The 16760-nt window shown below is 43.6% G+C and overlaps 1 protein-coding gene across 4 annotated transcripts in view; it reads left to right on the top strand.

Annotated features, from left to right (window-relative positions):
• The window catches only part of LOC106603811 (protein Jade-1), a 253496-nt gene extending 238363 nt beyond the window's left edge, over positions 1-15133 (top strand). For all 4 annotated transcript variants that reach the window (XM_045717329.1, XM_045717328.1, XM_045717327.1 and 1 more), the window contains one exon: positions 8709-15133. In XM_045717329.1, the coding sequence (XP_045573285.1) occupies positions 8709-9637 (929 nt within the window). In that variant the 3' untranslated portion in view covers positions 9638-15133. The remainder of the gene's footprint in view (positions 1-8708) is intronic.
• The last annotated feature ends 1627 nt before the right edge of the window (positions 15134-16760 follow it).

Below are 16760 nucleotides of genomic sequence, written 5' to 3'. Positions count from 1 at the left end.
CGGTCAGGAATGTTGAAGGTTGTGTTGGTGTGGCTATAGCATTAGGTGGTGGGGTAACAGGAGGATCTAACAGGGGATGGCTCGGTCAGGAATGTTGAAGGTTGTGTTGGTGTGACCCCCTGACACCTCTTTATCTAGTCAATGTCATTATGAGGAATCAGGTGAAGTAGACTAGAGTGAATCAGGTACAGTAGACCTAGAGGGAATCAGGTACAGTAGACTAGAGTGAATCAGGTACAGTAGACCTAGAGGGAATCAGGTACAGTAGACTAGAGTGAATCAGGTACAGTAGACTAGAGTGAATCAGGTACAGTAGACTAGAGTGAATCAGGTACAGTAGACCTAGAGGGAATCAGGTACAGTAGACTAGAGGGAATCAGGTACAGTAGACCTAGAGGGAATCAGGTACAGTAGACTAGAGGGAATCAGGTACAGTAGACTAGAGTGAATCAGGTACAGTAGACCTAGAGGGAATCAGGTACAGTAGACTAGAGTGAATCAGGTACAGTAGACCTAGAGGGAATCAGGTACAGTAGACTAGAGGGAATCAGGTACAGTAGACCTAGAGGGAATCAGGTACAGTAGACTAGAGGGAATCAGGTACAGTAGACCTAGAGGGAATCAGGTACAGTAGACTAGAGGGAATCAGGTACAGTAGACTAGAGTGAATCAGGTACAGTAGACTAGAGTGAATCAGGTACAGTAGACTAGAGTGAATCAGGTACAGTAGACTAGAGTGAATTGGGTACAGAAGAGTGAATCAGGTACAGTAGACTAGAGGGAATCAGGTACAATAGAGTGAATAAGGTACAGTAGACTAGAGGGAATCGGGTACAATAGAGTGAATCAGGAACAGTAGACTGTAGAGTCAATTAGGTACAGTAGACTAGAGTGAATCAGGTACAATAGAGTGAATAAGGTACAGTAGACTAGAGTGAATAAGGTACAGTAGAGTGAATAAGGTACCGTAGACTAGATTGAATCAGGTACAGTAGACTAGAGGGAACCAGGTACAGTAGAATAGAGTGAATCAGGTACAGTAGACCAGTCAATTAGGTACAGTAGACTGTAGAGTCAATTAGGTACAGTAGACTAGAGTGAATATGGTACAGTAGAGTGAATAAGGTACAGTAGAGTGACTCAGGTACCGTAGACTAGATTGAATCAGGTACAGTAGATTAGAGTTAATTAGGTACAGTAGAGGGAATCAGGTACAGTAGACTAGAGGGAATCAGGTACAATAGAGGGAATCAGGTACAATAGAGTGAATAAGGTACAGTAGAGTGAATAAGGTACAGTAGAGTGACTCAGGTACCGTAGACTAGATTGAATCAGGTACAGTAGATTAGAGTTAATTAGGTACAGTAGAGGGAATCAGGTACAGTAGACTAGAGGGAATCAGGTACAATAGAGGGAATCAGGTACAATAGAGTGAATAAGGTACAGTAGAGTGAATAAGGTACAGTAGAGTGAATAAGGTACCGTAGACTAGATTGAATCAGGTACAGTAGATTAGAGTTAATAAGGTACAGTAGAGTGGATGGCAGTGGGAGGTAGAGAAGTGTGCTGAGTATCATCTCAGTTTTCTAACCTCCTCCTTCCCTGCATCCCACACCCTTCCTCCTTACCATTCCTCCTTCTTTACCTCCCTCCATGCACTTGTGTCTCTGTGCTGAGATGTTAAAATGCTCAACATCACTCTCTACTACACAACAAACATAAGATACAAAACAAAAGAATGACACAAACTGAACAACCCCTAAGGAAAAGCAAAGCTAAAAATATATGTTTTCAATATGTCCACAGTTTCGGCCCCCCTCAGGTTCTCAGGCAGGCTGTTCCAGAGGCTGGGGGCATGGTAACTAAAGGCTGCCTCTCCATGCCTCTTGGTCCTAGGCTTTGGGAGAGTTAAAAGGCCAGTGCCAGAGGACCTGAGGGACCTACTGGGTACATAACTTAAAAAGCATGTCTGACATGTATTGCGGTGCACAATCGTGGATTGATTTAAAAACCTATAGAAGAATCTTAAATAATTCTAAAACTCACAGGCAGCCAGTGCAGAGACCTTAAAACCGTTGTAATGTGTGCTCTCCATCTGGTCTTGGTCAGTACCTATGCTGCAGCATTCTGTATGTTTTGCAGTTGACCGATGGCTTCCTTTGGTAGACCAGACAGGAGAGCATTACATTAGTCAAACCTGCTTGTAATAAAAGCATTGATGAGTCTCTCTGTATCAGTCTGAGAGAGAAACAGCCGCATCTTGACAATGTTCCCCAGGTGTTAAAAAGCTATTTTAGTCACATTCCTAATGTGTGATTGGAAATTTAGTTCCGAATTTAAAATAATACCTCCGTTTTTTAGCTGGTGTTTTTATCTTTATTGCCCGTGAATTAAAATGTGCGGCTAGATTCTCTCTCTGTGCTTTCACTCCAACAATAAGTACCTCAGTCTTGTCTTGATTTAGCAGGAGGAAGTTGAGCCAACCAAGTATTTAAATCACTAATACTGTTTAATAATTTATCCGTGGAGCTAAAATCTTCTGGTGACACAGAAATGTAAAGTTGTCTGAGTAGCAGTGAAAATCAATGCTGTGCTTTCTGATAACACTGCCCAGGGGTAACAGATATAAACTGAACCGTACCAGAAGCAAAATCTAAACTTGTGGAACGCCACATGTGATGTGTATTTTCTCTGAGTTATGTTCACCAATGGTGACAAACTCTCGACTGGTTAAATAAGTGGATCGGAGAGGCCAACGCACCTCTCCAGTCTGTCCAGAACAACATTATGATCAACAGTGTGGAATGCAGCACCAAGAGTACAAGGACAGAGAACTGTTTAGCATCTGTGTTGGCTCTAAGATCATGTAGGTTATCTTATCTCTGAAACATGCCGTAAACCCGTCACATTTAGATGTAGAGGAAAGTTCACATAGGTTTGCGGGGGTAGGATTTATCAGGCCATCAATGGTTGAGAAGAGCACTCTGTAAGTATTCAGATTTATAGTGATCAAGTTAGAGAAATGAGCCCGTCTGGCATTTCTAATTGCCTTGTTATATTTGCCAAGTTGCTCTCTCAGAATATCATAATTAGAGGTCGACCGATTATGATTTTTCAACGCCGATGCCGATTATTGGAGGACCAAAAAAAGCTGATACCGATTAATTTTTATATATATTTGTAATTATGACAATTACAACAATACTGAATGAACACTTTTATTTTAACTTAATATAATACATAATTAAAATACATTTATAGTCTCAAATAAATAATGAAATATTTTCAATTTGGTTTAAATAATGCAAAAACACAGTGTTGGAGAAGAAAGTAGAAGTGCAATATGTGCCATGTAAAAAAGCTAACATTTAAGTTCCTTGCTCAGAACATGAGATCATATGAAAGCTGGTGGTTCCTTTTAACATGAGTCTTCAATATTCCCAGTTAAGAAGTTTTAGGTTGTAGTTATTATAAGAACTATAGGACTATTTCTCTCTATACCATTTGTATTTCATATACCTTTGACTATTGGATGTTCTTATAGGCACTATCATATTGCCAGCTTAATCTCGGGAGTTGATAGGCATAAAGTCATAAACAGCGCTATGCTTCAAGCATTTCGAAGAGCTGCTGGCAAACGCAGGAAAGTGGAAATGAATGCTTACGAGCCTGCTGCTGCCTACCACCACTCAGTCAGACTGCTCTATCAAATATCAAATCATAGACTTAATTATAATATAATAAACACACAGAAATATGAGCCTTAGGTCACTAATATGGCCAAATCCGGAAACTATCATTTAGAAAACAAAACGTTTATTCTTTCAGTGAAATACGGAACCATTACGTATTTTATCTAACGGGTGGCAACCCTAAGTCTAAATATTGCTGTTACATTGCACAACCTTCAATGTTATGTCATAATTATGTAAAATTCGGGCAAATTAATTACGGTCTTTGTTAGGAAGAAATGGTCTTCACACAGCAACGAGCCAGGCGGCCCAAACTGCTGCATATGCCCTGACGTGAATGCGCTTTTGTTAAATCATCACCCGTTTGGCGAAGTAGGCTGTGATTCGATGATAAATTAACAGGCACCGCAATGATTATATGCAACGCAGGACAAACTAGTTAAACTAGTAATATCATCAACCATGTATAGTTAACTAGTGATTATGTTAAGATTTATAGTTTTTTATACGATAAGTTTAATGCTAGCTAGCAACTTACCTTGGCTCCTTGCTGCACTCGCGTAACAGGTGGTCAGCCTGCCACGCAGTCTCCTCGTGGATTGCAATGTAATCGGCCATAATCGGCGTCCAAAAATGCAGATTACCGATTGTTATGAATCGGCCTCTGCCTTTGTGCAATTTTTAATTGATTAATTTCCTCACTCATCCAAGGAGCTCTCCGTTTGGATGTGGCCCTTTTCAACTTTACTGGAGCTATGGCATCAATGGTTGCTCTTAATTTGCTATTAGTTATCAACTAAATCATCACAAGAGGAAGGCAGAATAGGTGGTGGAGGATTGTTCATACACTCCAGGAAATCTGTAGCAACTTCAGAGGTAAGGTAGCGTTTCTTAATAATTCATTCAGTATTACCCTGTGCTACAAGGTAATAAAAAAGACACTATGGTGATCAGATAAAGCAACATCAACAATAGAGGATATGTAAATAGAAAGCCCCTTGGTAATAACCAGGTCCAGAGTATGGCCGTGGTTATGTGTGAGCCCAGTAACATGTTGGATAAAGTCCATAGAGCTCAAAAGATTAATACATTCAATGGCCCTGGAGTCCATGTCTTTTTCAACATGAATATTAAAATCGCCCAGCACAATGATTTTATCATAGTTCTCAAGGACAATAGACAATACTACAGATAAATCAATAAAGAAAATGGGGCAGTGTTTTGGTGGCCTATACAGGGTTATGGCCAGCACTGGTGGCTGACATTTAAACAGTATAGTATGATGCTCAAAAGACCCAAAATCGCCAAACGAAATGACCTTACAGCTGAGAGCATTATTAAAAATAGAGGCTGTCCCCCCACCCTTTTTCATTTTTCTGATAGAGTATGAAAAGCTGTCGTCTGGGGGAGGCTTCATTAAGAGCGGCACTACAGTCTGATGACAGCCATGTTTCAGTTAGAAACATGCAATCAACTTTGCACTCGGTAATTTTATTTATTTTTTAACTGTTTGTATTAACTCGAGTTAAAGGAACATAAAGTAGGTTACTCACAATAGCCATAGTGCCATTTCTATAGGAGTTGATATGCTTTCCAAGTCCTCTGTTGCTTATTCTGACAGTGAGAACTGGAACACTACAAGACCATGTCCGTCAGTCTCTAATACAGTTTGCGATGTTGCTGTTGCGGTTAGGGTGAATCCCGTCTCTTTTAAAAAGTGCTGGTTACTCCCACAGTAAGTCAAAGTTGTCACAAAAAGAGACATTCCTGTCGTTGCAAAGTTTCTGCAGGTGCTAGTTCAGGGTTGAGTCGGCCGAAACGTTCCGAACCCCTTCGGTAGCACGGGAGGGGGCCAGAGATAATTATTCTCTTCCCTGTGCTAGCCAGGGTGTAAAAAATAAAAATATAATTGGTGTTCTCCCTCAGTTCTTCAGATCGCCTAAAACGAAGGTCATTAAAACCGACGTAAGTGACGATGGTGTCAATATTGGAGTAGTTGCGCCTCTGGGTTTAGAAACTCTGTGGTTTTGTCACTCATTTTGTGGCACAGTTGCCGCGATCACATACTAGTTAACTAGGAAACACTCCGAAATTTCCGACTTGCTAACTGGTTGTAGTTATATACGTGCCATGTTCAACGAATCAGCAAGTTGGAAATGTCAAGAGTTTCCTAGTTCCAACAAGCATGTGAACGCGCCATGTGTCCTATGTCTCTGTCATTCTGGTTGTGCGCAACAGGAGCGCTCGCCTCAGCACGCATAGAAATAGGCTACGTGGCCTGTACGCCACGCTTTGGAGTCAGCACATTGAATAAGATAAAATAATTTTCCCATGTATGAATGGTGATGAAATCATGAATAATCATTAAGACTGGTTAAGACGAATGTACCAATGTAACAATGGATGTGGAAATTGCCTTTTACATTGTAGAACTAGTTTATTGGTAGTAATTGCCAATTGGGTAATTGTAAGGTCCTGGGAGAGGCCAAGTACTTATGGAGGTGTTCCTCTGCCCAGGCGTTACTGGGATAGGTATTTTATTGGTGCTTTCAAGACAACTGGGAACTGAAAAACAAGGTCAAGCCACGACATCAGTGATCTTCAGGTCTAGAAGATGCCAGAGTTTTCAACTTTAATTCTGAGTTGGATGACCGTTCAAAACTATTATTCCCAGTCAGAGCTCATTTTTTTCCAGAGTTCCCAGTTGTCTTGAATGCACTGAAGTTGTAAGTCAGAGATTTCTGAGTTCCCAGTTCCTAGCAGCATTAGTATCAGCTAACGGTACCCTAGTGGTTAGAGCGTTGGGCCAGTAACTGGAAGGTTGCTGGTTTGAATCCCTGAGCTGACAAGGTAAAAATCTGTTGTTCTGCCCTTGAGCAAGGCAGTTAACCCACAGTTCCCTGGGCACTGAAGATGTGCACCTCTCTGATTCAGAGGGGTTGGGTTAAATGTGGAAGACACATTTCAGTTGGACAACTGACTAGGTATCCCCCTAACCACATCATATGTTATAGCAATCTGTCAGTTGATGACGTGGCATGCAACCATTCATGCAATGTCTGAGCAGGGGAATGTGGCCTTTATGTAGGCTACCTGTTTGAGCTCCTGTTAGACAGATTTGATTTGGTTTCTCATGGGGAGGCTGTGTGGTCTTGCCCTCGACCTGTGTCTGTTTAGATTGGACAGGTTAAGCCTGATACAGAGGCTATTGCCTGTGTATATTTGGTAAATCTATATTTTGTATGATATGCTTTCACCATTGGATCACCAAGACCTGTAAATAAATCTACACTCTGAGCACGTCAACCTGCCTTGCCTTCTGCTGATTTCATGCCCTTACGACTGCTACAAGTCCCTATTTTACAATTACATACTCAAAATGTGTTTTAGACAAAATAATGAAAAGGGCTGCCTGGTAGCCTCAGTAAATAGACACATTTGTAGTTGAACATTCCATGCCTAGATTTTTTTTTACTTGACTTAAGACTTGTGACTCGACTTGACTTGCTCTTAGAATGCACAACTTGGACTTCACTCGAGAGTCGACCCGTTGTTTTTGGGACTCGACTTGAAATCGGACCTTTTGACTTGAGACCTGCTTGTGACTTGAATAATAGTGACTTGGTCCCACCTCTGGTTTTCCCTCCCTCTCTCTCTCCCTCTATTGTCTGGCCCTGTGAGAACCGGAGTTGCCAGGCTGCAGAGAGGCTCTGGCAGCTAACACTGGGCCATAATGACAGACAAGGAGCCATGCATATCTTATATACACAGACAGCATGCATCGTCTCCAAAAGCTGCGTTTGACAGTGAAAGTCCCTGGTGGTGGTGACAAAGCACAGACGGACTGACAGACCAAGAACAGGGCTAATGAATTGTTTAGACTCACACAGGAAATGGGTTTATAGGGTGAGTCCCAAATGGAACCCTATTCCTTATGTACTGCACTACTTTTGACCATCCCCCTAGTCTCTGGTTAAAAGTAGTGCACTATATGGGGAATAGGGTGCGATTTGGGACACACACATACTGTCTGTGAAATTATTTTAAATTCAGTGAAAGAAAGTGTGGTCAAATCCCCCATTCTGTACTCCGTCACTCAGTCAGTCCTATACTTCCTCTTCCTATGGGTTCCAGAGTTGTTAGACTTCCTCTTCCTATGGGTTCCAGGGTTGTTATAGACTTCCTCTTTCTATGGGTTCCAGGGTTGTTATAGACTTCCTCTTCCTATGGGTTCCAGGGTTGTTATAGACTTCCTCTTTCTATGGGTTCCAGGGTTGTTCCAGACTTCCTCTTTCTATGGGTTCCAGGGTTCTTCCAAACTTCTTCTTCGTATGGGTTCCAGGATTCTTCCAAACATCTTCTTCCTATGGGTTCCAGGGTTGTTCCAGACTTCCTCTTCCTATGGGTTCCAAGGTTGTTCCAGACTTCCTCTTCCTATGGGTTCCAGGGTTGTTCCACACTTCCTCTTCCTATGGGTTCCAGGGTTGTTCCAGACTTCCTCTTCCTATGGGTTCCAAGGTTCTTCCAGACTTCCTCTTCCTATGGGTTCCAGGGTTCTTCCAGACTTCCTCTTCCTATGGGTTCCAGGGTTCTTCCAGACTTCCTCTTCCTATGGGTTCCAAGGTTCTTCCAGACTTCCTCCCAAAAGGCTTTATATTTTGGATGGAACATTTGATTTTACTAACCTCCCACAGACATTCATTATTCATTACAATCATGGTCATAGTCAGATCAACCGAAGCACTGTGAATCTCTATAGCAAGGGTGTCAAACTCAATTCCTGGAGGGCTGTGTGTCTGTTTTTCAGACCTCCCTTGTACTTAATTGATCAATTAAGGTCAATGTTTAATTAGCATCTCCCCTCACCTAGTTGTCTGTCTTAACTGGACATGAATTGAAAGGAAATAACAAAACCAGAAAAACAAACTGCCCTCCAGGAAGTGAGTTTGACACCCCTGCTCTGAAGTGTGGTTTCTATGGTCCCTCTCACCTTTCGTCTGTCTGTCTCTCCCCCAGGTTTCCCCAAGACCTTCCCTCTGGACAACTCCCTGTTTGACAGCTGGCTTGCTCAGTCGGTGCAGATCACGGCTGACGACATGCTGAGCAAGTGGGCCCTGGACGGCGGGCAGCATCGTGACAAGACGGCCAGCCTGCTGTCTGACCAGCTGCTGCAGGGAGAGGAGAACCTGCTCAGCCTTATGATGGACCACTCCATGAAGTCCACCTGGAAGACCCCTCAGCTTGGCCGCAAGACCCGGGGCAAGCCCCGAACCCGGGGCCATCACTCCACCACCAACACCGCCGCAGCAACCACTGACACCCCCCCTGCTGCTGCAGCCACCGCAACCTCCACAGCCAAGGGGGCTCTACTGGCAGAGGAGAGGCCAGGCCACGGGGCTCGTAGAGGGGAAAGGTCCCGGGGCACCAAGGCCCTCCACCACCGCCACCCCCAGACTAGGAGCACTGAGGCCCCTCTGGACCCGCCACCGCAGCCGCCCACCTCCAAAATGGACTCCTGTCACATCTCGGAGGAGCGTGGCCCCTGGGACAGCCTCACGGGTACTGGGGTAGCGTCCGCCCCCCTGGCCTCCTGTTTCCCCCCATGCAGTAGTCCTGGGACAGTGCCTGAGGTTTGGTCAGGGGGGGGTCCCATTCCCCGCACAGCCTTGCGCCTCCGCCTGCACCGGCAGGGAAAGTCCCGGGGGAAGGGTGGGGGTGGGGGGTTGCAGGAAGCTGTGGAGCGCCCCCTGGAAAGGGAGAGAGAGAGGGACCCCCACCCAGTGAAGGAGACATCATCATCACTGCTGGACCCCGAGACAGACGGCTACTTCTCTGACGCCGAGCAGAGCGACTCAGACACACGCTCCAGCGCCCGCAAGCTTCGTCTGGCTCAGTTGCATTCTGGGAGCGAGGACCTGCTGAGGAGGAGCGTGCTGGCTTTGTAGAAAAAACTGAGACGCGCACACACACACACGCCATTGACCAGAATACACACTGTTTTCTCAGACTGACTGGAGCTCCATCCCAGCTCCCGCTGCCACGGCTTCTGTCTGTGCTCTTGATATTAAAATTGTAGTTATTTTCTTTCTAGATCGCTTTAATGAACCAAATCTCGGTACATCACTAGTCATGAATCATTTTATGTGCTCTGTTCTGGGGATTTGAATGTAGCTGCTACATAGTTAAACAATGAGATCCAAGATGTTAGTAGTTAAAGTAACAAAGGCTGTATGATGATGTAAGAAGACAAAGAGAAAGTGGATTTGGACTATGTTACGTTTAGGTTTTGTTTGGTTTAGATGTTGAAGTATAACACGGTGGTAAACCATGTCATCAACCCTTTCTAGCAACGTGGTGTCAGTGGTAACTAACCACAAGAGTTGGGGTGAATACTTTGTGGACATTATAAGCTAGTTCAGGTGAATCACTTATTTTCAAATGACCTAAGATGGATCCCATGATGCAATCCCTGGGATATGATGTTTAAAAAGCCTTTCAGTTCAGAATCAGACCCAGAACAGGTCTAATGGGCTAACCCATCAGTCTGAGAAATATACAGAAAATATCACACAAATATTAGCCTTTAAAAGCACAAATAGCTAACAGGAACTGTAATGCAAACATTGTGCATAAACACACTCACGTACATATACACCACACACATTACACAAACACACACATGATTACATTCTCAAAGCTACTCCCTCTGCATTCAGCCATTGTTGTAACATACTGTTTGAGAATTACGTCAGCTCTTCACTGACTCTGCCTCCTCTTCCGTTTGAATCATTGGAGAAACAATATTTAACGAATTGTGTGCCTTCTGTCGCTCCCCCAAAATGAGTTTATCAATCACTTCTATAATCTGATTTGTTACAATCAAAAAAGGGAAACCTGTTGTATTGGTAATCAAGCATACCGAAACAGATGACCTTAATTGTAGTGCCTAAAAAAGGATGTATATACAGCTTTTGCCATGAATCAACCCAACCGCACGCAAAGCCACACAGATACACAGTTCTACCATATTTGTGCAAATTGCTGCCCCAACAAAGCAACTTCTGGAGTCATTGTTGCTCCCGTCAGACGAGTGGTATAATCAGCTACAGTACAGACTCCTGGATTCTGACTTCTTTTTTTAGTTCTTTGTAAATTTGTTTTAACTCTTGTTTTTTCGTCTCAGAGAGTTGTATTTTATACTTAAAGTGGTCCACAGTATTTTCTCAGGGTTTAAAAAAATCGAAGAAGACATATAAGAAGGGTTGAAAATGTATTGAAATCAAAGTTAAACCATAAATATATTATACTATAAAAAGGCTATTTTATACATATAAGTATGTATAGAAAAGGTTCCTTTGGCAAAGCTTCACTGTTTGAACTGACTACTACTGTACTGAGAGCTTTTCTCCTGTCTCAATCAGTACACTACTACTGCTACTTCTACTACCCAACTGGCTGTCTCCTGAGTTGATGATGCCAAAGAACAGTGTAAAACAGACTGGGCAGCATGCACTCACTCTGGTAGCGTCCTAAACAACACCCTATTCCCTAGATAGTGCACATGGTGCCGGTTTGGACGCAGCCTCACTCTCCGGTGTCACCATGGGATCCGCTGAAGGACATGAATACGGAAATCTACCTGATGCCAGCAGCGCTGTTCTAGTCGATTCAATTGGGAGCTCCGCATTGCTCTGGCCTGGTGTGGCTCGGCTTTAACACCCACCACCACTATTCCACCTTGGACCCTCCCATTCCCTGCTCCCTTAAGGCTGTTACTTACTGGCCCTCTGTGGCACTGGCCTACTCTGGATGGAGTGTCGCAGTTCCCCCCTGCACCCAACCTGGGAAGAGTTGAATGCTGCTGAACTGTGTGTGTGTGTGTGTGTGTGTGTGTGTGTGTGTGTGTGTGTGTGTGTGTGTGTGTGTGTGTGTGTGTGTGTGTGTGTGTGTGTGTGTGTGTGTGTGTGTGTGTGTGTGTGTGTGTGTGGCTGATGGTTCAGAGCCCACTGACACCCCCAGTGCTGTTATCACAGGGTTGGAATGTAGAAGATGACTAGATTTTTGTGTTTGTTGTTCCGGTCCCCGGATGGGACACATATTCAGGATGAAACCCCCTAAAACAGTGTATTGGTCAGGTGGCTCTGTCTGTCTGTCTGCAGCCAGTCTGGTTACTTCATTTGGCCACTTCCTTTCCATCCACTGTAACCCTTGGAGACAGACCAGTATAACCATAGAAATGGAATGAGTAGCACATTCTATTCATTCTTACTCTATGATTGCAACGTATACAATAACAACAACCATGCTTATTGTTGTCTGCAGATAGGTCGTCTGGGTGGATGAATGGGGTTAGCGCTGTAGTAGCCCCACCGCATCCACCCAAACACCTAGTCGTTTACGTGTTGCTAAGACGATGAAATGTAAACTTGGTTTCAATATTCAATATATACACCAATTTAGACTAGACAGTGTTTTAGACGGAGCCCTTCATGTACGGCCCCTAACGTAGTAGAAAACAGGTTGTTATTGTTGGAGTGGGCATCTACGTCCTCTTCCTCCGCTTCCTCTCAGAAACAGTAGGCTGGCGTTTTAGTGAGGTGGTTGGTCTTTTAGTCCAGCAGGCAGCAGGTGACTGCACTTTTCATACAGAGTATAGATGGATGGAGGGATAGATGGTATTATATCCTAGATGAACAGTATTATCTGACAGAGTACCTATGGATGGATGGTATTACTATTATCCTCGTCAAGCAGGGTTTCTTTGCCCCATTCCTGATGACCCACAGGGTTGCATGTTTTATTCCAGCCCACACTAACACACCTGATACAGATAATCAAATTGATGATCAGTTGAATTTAGCATGTGTTAGTGCTGGGCTGGAACAAAACGTACATTCGGACGGTGGGTCCCCTGAAATAGGGTTGAGAAAGGCTGTGGATGAATGTCCTAGTGCTGTCTCCGTACCACCTAGGAACCGCTGCTGCTGCTGTTGTCGTTTGTAGCGCGAAAAGGCCATCAGCACACTAACAGAACACAACAACGACGTCATTGAGAAGGATCTCCTCTTCTGTGTTAGTTGCTTCCTCCCATAGGGAACTGGTTCAAGGCTGTAGTAGTTGGACTGCCGTTTACCTATCTGGTTTTTGTATGCACCAACAATAATGTATAGTACTGTACTAGAGACCGTTTTGTTTCCTTGTTAAAAGCCTTCGCAAGCTGTTTTTGTAACGCTTCTGCCGCGGCTCATATAACTAGAATGCTGACTCATAATCAGACCAACTGCTTCCTTATTGGCGCTTTAGCTCTCTGACCGTCGACGGACTGCTTCCACACAGTGAAGTATGGTTCCAATCCAACACCCACCCCACAGACTAGGGTTCTGTCTCCCCTCCCTGCTTCAGTGTTCCGCCAGCCCGCCTTGACTCCTTCATTGTTCAAACTTTAAGGTCAAATAATGACATGCATGTGTAGTGGAGAGAGCGTTTGTCAGTCTGCTGCTTAGAGAGAGAGAGGGTGTTTGCGCCCTGTCCACACAGTGTACTTAAACAGGCAGGGAATCTGAACAACACCCATCTCTCCTTTTTTCTGTGTGGCACACAAACTCAGTGCAAACACTTCTGTTTTTACTGGAGCTACTTTTATTTGCTTTCTTTGCTTTTGTTTTATACAACCAGAGAGAAAATGATTTGATAAAACAAAAGGGGAAATTGCTAATTGCAGTTTAAATGGCCAGGCCGGCTCACCAGTGGGCTGATAGTTCAATTGGCCAGGCCTGCTCCCCAGTGGGCTGATAGTTCAATTGGCCAGGCCGGCTCCCCAGTGGACTGATAGTTCAATTGGCCAGGCCGGCTCTCCAGTGGGCTGATAGTTCAATTGGCCAGGCCTGCTCCCCAGTGGGCTGATAGTTCAATTGGCCAGGCCTGCTCCCCAGTGGGCTGATAGTTCAATTGGCCAGGCCGGCTCACCAGTGGGCTGATAGTTCAATTGGCCAGGCCGGCTCACCAGTGGGCTGATAGTTCAATTGGCCAGGCCGGCTCTCCAGTGGGCTGATAGTTCAATTGGCCAGGCCGGCTCTCCAGTGTGCTGATCAGCGTGCAGCTGAAGCCTGGAAGAGATCTTTTGTTCTCTCACTTCCTCCGTGGAGAACGCTCACAGGAAACTAACCGCTGCTCTTTGGCAGCACAGCGGCCGGGTCTCAAATAGTACAATATTCCTTTTATAGTGTACTACGGGTACTGGTCAAAAGTAGTGTACTATCAAGAAAATAGTATGCCATTTGGGATGCACACAAACTATTTCTGACCAGCAGGGTCACAGAATGTGTTGCTCTCATTAAAACCAATAGTTCCCCTCCAGAAGTTAGAGGCTCAAACTTTTTTTTTAAATGTAATCCAATGACATTTCAAATGTTCATATGGACAGAGAGTGCACAGGAACGTTTATTTCAATTTCCTGTTCAAGTTCCACAGTTCAAATAAGTTGTTCCCATGTTGATTTTTTTTGCGATGTTCATTCCCTGACCTGTATGCACTTATGAGTCCATTTCCAGGAGATAAGGTTTAATATCCAGAACCACAGCTGCTCCTCCTAAGGTTGGGCCAATTTACCATTAGTGTCTCTGCAAGCGAGCCAAGCTCAGATTTTTTGCAGTTTTTGTAACTGATCTGGCATCACTTTGCTGCCTCGAAATTCAGGCTACATCCCAAATGGCACTGTATTCTCTATGAAGTGCACTACTTTTGACCAGGGCCCTTGGGGCTCTGGTCAAAAGTATTGCACCAGGGAACAGGGTGACATTTGGGATGTTAACTCTCTAAATACCTGTCCTGTATCTCCTACTGGTCACATCCATCATTTTGATAGGAGTCAGTGATCTCTCTTATCAAAGCAGACTCTGACATGGTCCCTCCTCCCTCCTCCACCTGCCTGTTTTATTTGTCCTTAAAAGGCGCTGAAATCTACTGCTGCCGTGTACAATTCAATTCCTCACCCATTTCGGCTCGATCTGCATCAGTTATACAATACGATAATATGAATGTTGCAGGAGTTTATCCTGCTGTATTTTTTGTTTCAAAGAATGTTGTGCCATTTGTTAATAGCAAAGATAAATATTGAACATATATTAAAAAGAAAAGCTATTTTAAATTATTTTTGGGCTTTTTTTTGCAATATTTATTTTCTTGTATTAGAATCTTCTTTGTAGGAGGAAAAACGAAACATGTATTTTTCATTAGTGCAAAAAGCTATTTTTCCTTTTTGTACAATTTCAATGTTAAGCAAAACTTTAAAAAGCAATATGATGTTCCATGTGACTGTATCTGCATGCTGTTTGTGTTGCCTTGACGACGGCTGTGTCCACTATGACCCTGTCCCCCCCTCCTCCCCTCGGCACTCTGGAGTGGTTGACCAGTGTAGTCAATAAAGCAGTGCTTTCTGTGTACACATGCTCTCGTTCGTCTCTCTGTTCAGTTCACCATCCCAACAGCTCATCTCTTCTTTTTAAAGGGCAATCTGCGATTGAAATAACAACAAAGCAGACACCCCAACACTTTTTGGTAAACAGTTGAGGGATAGGGTATGACAGTTAAACTAAGCTCATGAGGCATTTATAAGTTATATGCTTCCAGAATCAATGGCTAGATATAATTAATTAACAAGTCCAAAAAACGGAAGTCTCATTGCCAGAATTCCCCTTTAAAGAGCGTTCCAGGTTGATTGATTCAACACAGTGCGTCTCTGAATCTATCTGGGCCACTACATGGACTCGGCGGTAACTAGACTAGATACTCCTTGGATTGTTGTCAGAGACTGTTTCTATCACTTGTATTTCACATGTAGGTTGTGAGATCGATTGCCCCATAACATACAAAACATCCCAAGTTGTAGGCCTAGTGAATGTAGACATCTTAGCTGCGTGTGTAAGAATAGCTTAAGGTGATGAATTATTGGTATTAATACTTTTACAATAGAACAGCTAGTTACTTTCAGTGCTTGATACCACATTCTGTAGCTAACTATACCATGCCCCTATATCAACAGTTGACGTTTCCAAATTAGCATCCAAACCAAAGCATACCATTCCTTGATGAATCGATGAAGCAAGATCATCTTTATAACAAAATGTTCATGGACTTCTGCCATGTTCATACAACACCACCAGGACATCCTGCAAGCAGAGCAACTTTGGGTTGAAACATAACACAATGGATACGTCCTTAATGGCACCGCATTCCCGTTATAGTGTACTACTTTTTACCAGATCCCTTTGGGCCTGTGCACTAAATTAGGGAATATGATGCCATTTGGGATGAACCCAAAGGCTAGTTTGAATAAATCATTCTTACATTATCTGAAATCGCCTGGATATATGGATATAAAGGCTAAATGTTAAGAGCATGTCTGTCTGTGTGCTCTGCTATGAATTAGAGTATCCCGCTGCTCTTAAAGAAACAGGTGTTGACTTTGTGGAGGCTTGTTTAAAGTATGCTACACACCAAGCTGCTGGAAATTAAAGCTAGTTTATTATTGTTGCTCTTGACCTGGGTCCAGGCAGGGCACTTTGCTGTAAGTGACGTATGACTTCCCATACTACCCCTAGTAAATACTCAGCATGGCTGCCTCTAGCCTGCATGTGGGAAACTAGTGGGAGTAGAGCAGCTGCTTTTTAAGGAAGGTTTTACTTGCAATGACTGTGATATGTGGTTGTCATAGCTACCTTCGTTGAATGCACTGACTGTAAGTCGCTCTGGATAAGAGCTTCTGCTAAATTACCTCAATGTAGTGTGTGTGTGTGTGTGTGTGTGTGTGTTGGACTGTACAGACATACTGTACAGAGAAATAATCCTTTAGAGAAAATCAATCAAAACTAAAAGTTGGTTGATTCAGTAAGTAGTGGTACTGTTTCTTTAGGCCACCATTTATTCTTATTACACATACTGAACAAAAATATCAACGCAACATTTAAACTGTTGGTCCCATGTTTCATGAGCTGAAATAAAAGATCCCAGAGATTTTTGATACACACAAAAAATGTTGTTTTCCTCAAATGTTGTGCACAAATTTGTTTA

The sequence above is a fragment of the Salmo salar genome, chromosome ssa04, assembly GCF_905237065.1.
Source record: "Salmo salar chromosome ssa04, Ssal_v3.1, whole genome shotgun sequence".
NCBI classification, from domain to species: domain Eukaryota; kingdom Metazoa; phylum Chordata; class Actinopteri; order Salmoniformes; family Salmonidae; genus Salmo; species Salmo salar.
Note: the sequence above shows the minus strand (reverse complement) of the source record. Positions and strands in the feature narration are given on the sequence as shown.